This window comes from Lynx rufus, unplaced genomic scaffold (genome assembly GCF_022079265.1).
Source record: "Lynx rufus isolate CCGP_SWC_20201006 ecotype Redwood Valley unplaced genomic scaffold, mLynRuf1.p SCAF_5, whole genome shotgun sequence".
Lineage (NCBI taxonomy): Eukaryota > Metazoa > Chordata > Mammalia > Carnivora > Felidae > Lynx > Lynx rufus.
The window spans coordinates 151,228,396-151,239,395 of NW_025814867.1; the positions used below are offsets into that span (position 1 = coordinate 151,228,396).

At 44.9% G+C, this 11,000-nt stretch overlaps 1 protein-coding gene across 2 annotated transcripts in view; it reads left to right on the top strand.

Annotated features, from left to right (window-relative positions):
• DYRK1A (dual specificity tyrosine phosphorylation regulated kinase 1A) overlaps positions 1–10,586 on the top strand; it is a 149,008-nt gene extending 138,422 nt beyond the window's left edge. For both annotated transcript variants that reach the window (XM_047098672.1, XM_047098673.1), the window contains exons 10-12: positions 1,091–1,397; positions 2,097–2,221; positions 7,253–10,586. In XM_047098672.1, coding sequence (XP_046954628.1) covers positions 1,091–1,397; positions 2,097–2,221; positions 7,253–7,873 — 1,053 coding nt within the window. In that variant the 3' untranslated portion in view covers positions 7,874–10,586. The remainder of the gene's footprint in view (positions 1–1,090; positions 1,398–2,096; positions 2,222–7,252) is intronic.
• The last annotated feature ends 414 nt before the right edge of the window (positions 10,587–11,000 follow it).

Below are 11,000 nucleotides of genomic sequence, written 5' to 3' on the forward strand. Positions count from 1 at the left end.
TCTTACGAATTTCTGCATTGTCACTAGAAGCAAAAATCGGTGATGCCATTCTGAATAAATTCAATATTCATAAGCGTCTTAAGGGTTCTACCACCATCTATTAAAAAAGGAGTTTTCAGAAAAATCTCAACACATGTTAATTTATTACTCAGCATATTCTAAATGCTTTTAATTTCTTTATCTAAATATGAAAGTGGTGGGGGAGCGCCTGGCCGGCCCAGCCTGAAGACCATGCAACTCTTGGTCTTGGGGTCATGAGTTCAGCCCCACACTGGGTGTAGAGATTACTTAAAAAAATAAACGAGGGGCGCCTGGGTGGCTCAGTCGGTTGGGCGTCCGACTTCAGCTCAAGTCACGATCTCGCGGTCCGTGAGTTCGAGCCCCGCGTCGGGCTCTGGGCTGATGGCTCAGAGCCTGGAGCCTGCTTCCATTCTGTGTCTCCCCCTCTCTCTGCCCCTCCCCCGTCCATGCTCTATCTCTCTCTGTCTCAAAAATAAATAAAACGTTTAAAAAAAATTAAAATAAATAAACGAAATGAGAACGGTAAATCCGAGCGTGTAGGGTTAAACCAGTGAATCTTCACTTGGAGTGATTACCACAGCTTTGGAGAGCCACTGTTAGGAAAGGAAGTGCATCCAAGGTCATGCGTATCAGGCAGAAAAGCGATTCAGACCACTGGGCCGGAGCAGCAGTTGCACCAGAAGGTAAAAGCTTAAGGCTTTTGTGGGCTTCTATTGCATATTATGTGGTTGTGTTTGTTTGTTTTTACAACCTTTAAAAATATAAAACCCATTCATAGCTGAAGCTATAGAAAAACAGCCCAGGCTAGGCCTTTGTTTGCTGACCCCTGGGCTACATGGTCTTTATAGTCATTTTTGGTCTTGAAATTATTTTGAGTTTCTCCAACAACAAGCGCATTTGGAATAGTAATGTGTGAAAATCCAGAGAATCTGAGTATAAAGCGTTCTTTTTAATAAAGGTCTCAATATATAACATATTTAAGCATATTTGAAGTTATGCAGGCTTTTACGTACTCCATCACATTTAGAGAAAGCTTTTTTTTTTTTATTTTTATTTTTCTTCTCTTCAGGAGTATAAACCACCAGGAACCCGTAAACTTCATAATATTCTCGGAGTAGAAACAGGAGGACCTGGTGGGCGTCGTGCTGGGGAATCGGGTCATACCGTGGCTGACTACTTGAAGTTCAAAGACCTCATTTTAAGGATGCTTGATTATGACCCCAAAACTCGAATTCAACCTTACTATGCCCTGCAGCACAGTTTTTTCAAGAAGACAGCTGACGAAGGTACAAACACAAGTAACAGCGTGTCCACGAGTCCCGCGATGGAGCAGTCACAGTCCTCCGGAACCACCTCCAGCACGTCCTCCAGCTCAGGTCGGTCCTTCTGATACTCGGGGAGGCCTGGAAGCGTTTCTTATTTTTGTTCCAAGGTGGGGGTTACTGTAAAGTCTTTGAAGAATTGGTTGTGGGGATAGGGAGGAATTGTTTTACCTAAATCTACCCTTTGTAGTTAGTAAAACATTTCACCTGTCCCCAAGCTCTGATACTTAATTACCCGTGATAAATTCTGCTTGGCAGTTGGAAACGAAACCCTTTCTTTCTTTTTTTTTTAATGTTTGTATTTATTTTTGAGACAGAGCATGAGCAGGGGAGGGGCAGAGAGAAAGGGAGACAGAATCCGAAGCGGGCTCCAGGCTCTGAGCTGTCCGCACAGAGCCCGACACGGGGCTCGAACCCACAGACTGCGAGATCATGACCTGAGCCGAAGTTGGGCGCTCCACCGACTGAGCCCCACAGGCGCCCCTCTTAGCCAAAGTTTTCCTTTGGTTTCTTAAGTAGAAATACTTTGTTCACGTGCTTGAACTTTCCCCTAACTTAACCCAAACCAGACTGTCGTGTATTAGTTCACTGGTCGGTGTGAAAGAACTTAGAGAATTGGATGACTTCCTGATACGCTTTGAGGTTCACACAGCTTTTTGTGCGTGCCGTACCTTCGGTGTTAAGTGAGTGTTGGAATACATACTTGAGCAAAGTTAACTTCAGACTTACAAGTACTGTGTTGTGATCCCGAAGGTGGATCGTCGGGGACGAGCAACAGTGGGAGAGCCAGGTCAGACCCGACGCACCAGCACCGGCACAGCGGCGGGCACTTCACAGCTGCTGTCCAGGCCATGGACTGTGAGACTCACAGTCCCCAGGTGAGCTCCCCACCGTGGAGGCCCGGCCCCGCAGCAGCCGGCCGCGGTGGGCGCCAAGCGCATTTCCGATGGTCGTGTCGTTTACCCCACGGGGTCTCAGTAGCTTCCACGTGTGTAGGGAATTGTGCCCTGTCCGTAACTAAGGCAGCACGTCTTTGCAGTTTTCTCCCTCGTTATGTAGAAGCAGCTAACATTTCTTGGGTGCATACCAGCCACTGTTCCAGTTGTTATTCGCTGTGTTTATCTCATTTACGACAGTAGCACTTGGAGCCTTACACTGTTCGAGTTTCCCTTTTACCTTTGGGAACTGACCCTTGATGGGTTCAGTAACTTTCCCTGGCTTGTGCTCTTCATTATTGTGCTCCGACCGCTTCCTGTGATCTTTGGTCGCTAATGGTCCTTGATTCCGAATCAGTTTGTGGTCTCTCACCTCCATGTTGTTTTGGGGTTATTTGGGTTTTTTTTTTTGCTTTTGCTTTTGTTTTTAATATCTATTTACTTTTGAGAGACAGAGACTGAGGCGGGGAGGGGCAGAGAGCGAGGGAGACACAGGACACTGAAGCAGGCTCCAGGCTCCGAGCTGTCAGCATAGAGCCCGACATGGGGCTCGAACTCACGGACGGTGAGATCGTGACCTGAACCGAAGTTGGGCACTCAACCGACAGCCATGCAGGCCCCCCTCGTTTGTTTTTGAAATGTGTTAAAGAAGAGTCTGTAATCGGGTATTTTTAATGGGATGAAGCAGATGTTGGTAGTAAAAATATTTATGAAATACTCTTTGTAAAATACTAACTCACTGGGCACTGTGTCACGGTGCTGTGTGACGAGGGGCCGGCATATCATTTGGTAAAAGCGAAGTCAGGACAGGTTGCTGAATATCACGCCCCATTCTCGTGGCTGGGGCTGCTGGGCGCTGCGGGAGAAGACCACAAGCAGCAAGCTGGCATGGTCGGTGCCGTTGCTAGTTCCTAGTGCCCAGCCTCTGGGCAGGCTCGCCATTCTTCGTGTCTCCCCCGTTCTCTGTAGGCACCATCACCTCGTGTCTCCCCCGTTCTCTGTAGGCACCATCACCTCGTGTCTCCCCCGTTCTCTGTAGGCACCATCACCTCGTGTCTCCCCCGTTCTCTGTAGGCACTGTTTCCAATGCCCCTTCTACTCCTTTTAGAAACTGACCTCTTGCTCAGCCTCTGGCTCCTGGGTCTGCTTGATTCTCTTCTGTCAGCATCTGATCCCCCCAGGTCTCTCCCAGCTGGAGCCAGCCCTCCTCCTGGCCCGTGTCTGTCTGGTGTCTGTTTGGCCCTACGTCGTGCTAGCCTGTGGTGGCTGTGTTGGGCCCGTGAAGAGTTCCTCGGTCTGCTCCGGTGGGGGACACCGTTGCTGCAAGTGTCACCTGCGGCCGCCACTGAGGAGGCCGGTGCCGGGCATTCAGAGGCTTGTCTTTTTTTGTTCCTCACCCACGTGGACAATTTTGGCTCCTCCCTGCCCTTTGAAGCACTTTCCCTCTTTTTCCCTTGACAGGATGCCCCCTGAGTTTCCCTCACTTGTCTGGTCTTTCCTTCCCTGTCTCTTTTTCTGGATTCTCTTCTGCCCACCCTGTAGACACGGATGTTCCCAAGGCTTGCCCACTTGCCGGTTGACCTCGCCCACCCTGTCCGATGCCTCAGTACCGTCTTGGCACAGGTCCCTCCTCCAGCTTCATTTCTGATCTGGACCTCGCTCCTGAGCCCTGGGCCTCTGTTTCTCTTCTGTGTTCCTCGTACAGATGGCCCTAGATTCACCCATTTGTTCAAGCCTTACACCTGGGGGTTAGGTTGGGGAGCTGATCCTTGACTCGTCTTTTCCCTCATCCCACAGTTGAATCAAGTAGTAAATTGTGTAAATTCTGAATATCCTAAATGTGCTTTTATTTTCTTCACTTCATCCCATTGCTACAACCGTCTCCAGCCCGCCTTACTATAAAGAATGTTCTAACCTGGTCTTCCAGCATCTAACTCCATTCAGCAGTCAACGCCATTTTCTTCTCTGCAGGCACATGAACATTCAGTAAAGCAGTCTGATGCGGCTTTTCCCTACTTTAAACCAGTGTTTGGCTTTTCCTTTGTACTTAAAAGGGAATTTAGACTTCCTGCGAAGGTCTCAGTGATTGCCACGGTCTGGTCCTTTTCAGGGCATTCTTTCTCCTCTTTATTTGCTCTGGTCTTACTGGATTTTTGTCATTTTTTTGGAATATACCACGTTCTTTCTTGTTTCTCACATGTTCTGTGCTCAGCCTGGAACACTTTTCCCCTCTCTCGGCTTTGGTCACTGCCACTTACACTTCAGACCTTCACTTAAATGTCGCTATTGGTTTTTGTATCCTTTTTGAGATACTGTATGCATATCCACATACAGATATAGATTCCTAATCTTTGTTCACAAACGATAGCGTGCCATGCACAAGTTGATGTTTTCAGTTTGTTTTTTTGCTTGTTTTTTGGGGGGGTCGTTATATGTTTTATGTGTATTTTTAATATATATTTGGAGCTCTTTCTACATCAGTACCTGGAGAACTTTTTCTTCCTTCTTCTTCACATGATACTCCCGTGTTTAGATATTCCATAAGTCATTTCCCCTGTTAATTTCCAGTCTTTTTTACTATTACAGATGATGGTAGAATGCCACAGACCTATCACTCATACACATTAAGTATACCTGTGATAGGAACCCCTAAATGTGAAATCGCAGGTCAGAGAGTGATGTGATCTGTAAGTTTTATAATTGCTGTCAGTTGCTCTCCATTTAGTTTTGCCAGTTTAGCCTTCCACCAGTAAGACTTTGGAGAAACAATCGGGGGGGGCGGGGTGATCACCTTTGATCAGTCTGAAATGAAAAATGGTATTGGACGGAAGATATTTTTATTTTGCTTATTTGTTTTTCTTTTTTCTTTAAAAAAATTTTTTTTAAGTTTATTTACTTTTTATGGAAGAGACAGAGAGGAGAGAGAGAGACAGAGAGAGAGAGAGAGAGAGAAAATGAGAATCCCAAGCAGGCTCCACACTGTCAGTGCAGAGCCCGATGCGGGGCTCGATCCCACAAATCGTGAGATCATGACCTGAGCCGAAATCAAGAGTCCAATGTCTAACCAGTTGAGCCACCCAGGCAACCCTGCTTATTTTCTATTTATACATGAATTTGAGTAGTGTTGTAGTTTAAGAGCCATCAGTATTTTCTGAGAACTTTCTGCCTCTTTTTCTACTGGATTGTTTTCAGTGGTGTGTCTTAAAGTTTGACTCTCCAGACCACTTCCGCTGAGAAAGAAACGCTTTATGTCAGCTCCTGGTAAAAGACATATTTTCCAGCTCGTAAGGACAGAGTAGATAAACAAAATGAGTCAAATTAATAGAAATTGCAAGTACTGCTGATAAAAGGTATCAGGATGTGATCTAGGATGGCGATTTGTTGGGTGGGATGCATGAGGATTTGAGTAAGCCAGGCTGATAATAGACCCCACAAAATATGGTAACCAAAGGGAGTATGAAGTCTCTTTTTTGGGTAGCGGTCCCGGGAGGGCTTTCAGGTCAGTGGCATGGCTGTCTCCCGTGTCCTGGGCGAATAACTCCGGCCCTTAGGGCCTGGCTGTCTGCTGGCATCCACCAGGCGGGATGTGGGAGGTGTTGGTGGGCCAGGTCCGGCCATGACATAAAAACATCAAAACGTTCATTCGTGTTGCACGGACTAGAACTCAGTCCCGTGGCCATACCTGAGGATGGGGGAGGCTGGGAAGTGTAGTGCCGCCATGTGGACAGCTGGTAGCTGCTGCCACAGGAGTGGAGGCAGTGTTAGCCAGAGTGGTCAGAGAAGACTCGAACCAAAATGGGAAGGAAGCACCCGAGCAGAAATTAGAAGTCAGAGCATTTTAGGCAGGAAGGAACAGTTGGCACAGATGCCCTGAGACGTTGGAAAGATACGACTACCGGGTGGAGGAATAGGAGGAGGACCCGGTGTTGGAGCCCAGGTAGCAAGAGGAAGGATGGCTGGAGGACAAGGTTGGCGAGACGAACGGTGGCCCCCGAGGCAGACCACCTATGGATTTTGCATTATTTTGTTTTTCTAATAAGTGCACGGAGAAATCATTAAAGGATTTGAATTTAAATAGGAAAGTGATTGGATTTGTGTTTTGAGAAGATTTTTCTTGTTATGAAGAATGGATTGGAACAAAGGCACAAGGATGGAAGCTGGGAGCTGATTTAGGAGGCGGTTGTGCAGTGTGGGTGAGCGGTGGACGGTAGGAGCCTGGGAGAAGGGATGGTGGTGGAGACCAGGGAAGCAGCCAGGCTGGAGCCGTTTCGAAGGCACGCTCCGTGGTACTTGCTGATGGTGTGGATGCAGGAGTTACTGAGCCGCTGATGAAAAGAGTGCTCTTACTGAAACGGGAAAGATGGAGAGAAAGAGGGGCTTTACGGGAAAGCCAGGAATTCATTTTGAACCTGTCAGGAATGTTTATTATCTGATCCTTTCCAGAAAAAGTTTGCTGATCCCTGGCCTAAACAGTGCATCCCAGGAAAGAAAGTGGCCAGTGAAATACATGAGCCTGTTTATGGGTATAGCTTGCTAAAAATTGCAGCTTTCACAGTAAAATACTGGTTCACTCAAACATAACTTGGAATTTTGCGTTCTAATTTTTTTGTTTTTAATGTTTAATTTTGAGAGAGAGAGAGAGAGAGACAGAGTGTGAGCGGGGAAGGGGCAGAGAGAGAAGGGGGGAGACCCAGAATCCCAAGCAGGCTCCAGGCTCCGAGCTGTCAGCACAGATCCCGAGGCGGGGCTCGAACTCACAAACGGTGAGATCATGACCTGAGCCAAAGTCGGATGCTCAACCTACTGAGCCACCCAGGCGGCCCGGGATTTTGTGTTCTAGAACTGACACATTAAAAGTTTCAAAAATCCCCTCTGTCTGATTAACATAAATGCTGGTGTCCTAGCTTTCGATTGAAGATTAAGTAAAGCTTGGAAACAGTACTCTGAATAAATGCTTCGAAAATCTTCTTACAGGTGCGTCAACAATTTCCTGCTCCCCTTGGTTGGTCAGGCACTGAAGCTCCTACACAGGTTACTGTTGAAACTCATCCCGTTCAAGAAACAACCTTTCATGTAGCCCCTCAACAGAATGCATTGCATCATCACCATGGAAATAGTTCCCATCACCATCACCACCACCACCACCACCACCACCACCACGGACAACAAGCCTTGGGTAACCGGACCAGGCCAAGGGTCTACAATTCTCCAACGAATAGCTCCTCTACCCAGGATTCTATGGAGGTTGGCCATAGTCACCACTCCATGACATCCCTGTCTTCCTCAACTACTTCTTCCTCTACGTCCTCCTCCTCTACCGGTAATCAAGGCAACCAGGCCTACCAGAATCGCCCGGTGGCTGCTAACACCTTGGACTTTGGACAGAATGGAGCTATGGACGTTAATTTGACCGTCTACTCCAATCCCCGCCAAGAGACTGGCCTAGCTGGACATTCAGCGTACCAATTTTCTGCTAATACAGGTTCTACACATTACATGACTGAGGGACATCTGACGATGAGGCAAGGAGCTGACAGAGAAGAGTCCCCCATGACAGGAGTTTGTGTGCAACAGAGTTCTGTAGCTAGCTCGTGACTAAATTGAAACTTGAGTTTGTTTCTTGTGTGTTTTTATAGAAGTGGTGTTTTTTTCCAAAAAACAAAGTGCAAAGCTGCTTGCATCAGAAGGAGATTAACACACTGAACCGCTACAAGAGGGCAAAGCTGACTTTTTTTTTTCTTTTCTTTTTTTTTTTTTTTTAACTTGAAAAGATTGCAAAGGGACAATGAAGTTTTTCAAAGAGCCATGTCCACAAACCCGTCGTCACGGAGAGCGCAGAGGTGTCCTCTTTTCGCCTCCCCCATTTTAACTTGCCACACCCCAGCCGTAGTGGGTTTTTTTTTGTCTTTTCTGTTCCACAGAAGTTAATGTTCAGATGTTGGTCTTGGTCATTTGCCAACTAATTTTAAAATAAAAAGGCACTGCACATAATTTGCATAAAGGGCCCCACGAGGGTGTTTTTTTTCCTTTTTGTTTTTTCCTTTTTCCTCCCTTTACCCCCCCTCCCCCCCCTCGTTTGTTTTGTTTTGGGTGGGGGGTGGGAAATTTGGGTTTTTAAGTCCTCTAAACACACTTGGGCACGGAAACGCAGTACTGTAAGGAAGAGGGACCTCCAGCTGACACAAACATCACCTTCAGCTGTATGGAAGGGACGGTTGTTTTGGAGTTTGTTTGTAAGGCACAGTGAGCATGCTAAGTGGCGGGGATCAGAACTCTCCTGTCTGAACCTACTGAGGAGCAAAGCAGCAATTACATGGGATCCCGTGGGTCTCCTGTTGGAGAGGCCACGGTAGATAGTAATGGAACGTGACTGGTCTCCTAACCGAGGTGCACTGAGAAGCAATCAACGGGTCAGTCGTGGCCAGTCCTGGGGAGGTCTGAGTGGTGGTCTTTGGGATAACCTTTGGCCTTATGGATTTGGACTCGAAATTAGAAGAGCCTACCATTTCAGATGCAATCACTTTTGGACATGCTTTTGCAGACAGTCCTTAATGCTGAAAACACAGAGAATGGGTAATTCAAGAGGCCTTTCTTTTAAAATAGACTTTTGTGACCCACTAATTGTAAGGTATTGCAAGGTCACTTTGCGTGTGTCATAAAGTTGACTTCCTTATTGGTTGAAGGTCACAGAAGTAGTGGTTTGCTTTGATGGAAATAGCTACAGCTGTGTCCCTTCCTGCTTTTTACTTTTTTTGTTTTTTTTTGTTTTTGTTTTTTTTTGTTTCGTTTTTGCTTTTTTTCTCGGCACGTGGTATCTCCACCATTTCTTCTGCACAAAGATGTCTTCTGTTCATCCTGAACATTTTTAAAAAATGCAGAATTTTATGTGACTGCTTTTTTGCCTCACAATTATGCTGTGAATTTTACAAAAATTTATTTTCTTTTTTGATAATTTATTGTACCAAAGCTGTTTTTATAGCACATAGATGTCTGTAACCAATAATGTAGCAGTCCTGCACTTTGACACAAGGTGTAACTAGACCATTTTTAAATGTCAGTTGAAAATTATGGCTGTACTATTGCTTAAACAAAACTGGAACTGTTGTTGAATCCATAGCCAATACATCTACAGCAATCTGTGTTCTGAACATAATCGATTGACATCTAATTCAAGATGACAGCATCTGTTACATTCTAAATGTGTTCAGGCTTCTGAAGGTAAAGGGACACTGGATCCAGAAGCTATGGAACCAGCAGTCGATTCTTGTATTCCTGATTAACCTACTTGTAAACTTGAAAGCAAGACCTTGATTGCACCAACAGGTCCAAAATATGAGCACGAGTAAAGCAAAACTCTCATGCGTGACCTGAAGTGAACAGGCTGGTGTTTAACAGGTGCCTAGTTTTGAGATTATGCTGCCTTAATGTAACACAGTCTGGCAGTTGCTAAATTTGTGTTCCCATTTTAAATTGACCAATTTTAGGGTGTTATACTTTTGAGCGGTTGAATTGGGAGAATGAAGATAAGTAATTTATCTGTCCAGGATCAAAAGAAGCCTAGGAAAGAAGCAGTAATCTACCTCTGCCGATAACCCTGTTCAAAACAACTCAGCAGAACACCACATTACTTTTTATTGGTCAATTCCATGTGGCTGACTAGGTCAATTTTTTCTGAACAAAAAGCAGGTTTTTATATGTAAACAGTGACAAAAAGAAAGGCTTAAAACTATGTGAATGTGAATGGAAACTTGGAAATACCGTTTTTATAATCCACAAAATTTTTTTGTTGTTAATCAGGAAATCCATATTTATTTTGTAATTAAATGTCAAGCCTGTGGATGATTTTTGAACTTGGTAGTTCATAAAAGTTTACAGTGAATAAAAGGATATCATCTTGAGTATAGCAATATCAAAAGGAATCAGTAGTTACTGCTGTTTAGGACTATAAGGGGAAGATGTTATATGGGTCAGGTCATTTTTTTCTGTGCTGGTTGCCACATCTTAGCAAGCACCAAAAACGAAAGCAGTTTTTAAACCGCTATTTACATAAAGGAAATCATAAAATCCAATGCTTCTGCATACTGTGTTATGTTACAGTCCAGTTTTGTGTGCTTTACTACACGGTTTGGTTACAGGACTTCTGTGCATTGTAAAACATAAACAGCATGGAAAAGGTTAAATACCTGTGTGCAGATTGTAAGATCTGGTCCGGACTTGCTGTGTATATTGTAACGTTAAATGAAAAAGAACCCCCCTTTGTATCATAGTCATGCGGTCTTATGTATGATAAACAGTTGAATAATTTGTCCTCAGACTCTTTACTATGCTTTTTTAAAATTAAGAAAGATGTAAACATAGTAAAAAAATCTTCCTATGCAATTAACCTGGTCCAGGTAATGGGTCTGGTAGGTATACTGAGTATAAGTTTGGTCAAATGTGTAAGAAGGAAATGGTAGTGGCGTGGACCTAGGCTTCCCAAATCCCGGAAAGTGAAAACTGGAGGTTTTGGTTTTGATCATTTTGATTTTCAAAATCATTTCTTTATATGAGTGATTACTATATTCAGTTTCTCTCCTATTCAGAGTGCTAATAGCTTGTAGTTTTTAGAATGGATGTGAGGGTTCAGTGGTTTTTCTTTTAATAGGTTTGGACCTTCTGGGAAACCAGAGGAAATACACGTCATCTCGTCCCTCCTTCCCCAGATCCACGTGGGGGGGCGAAT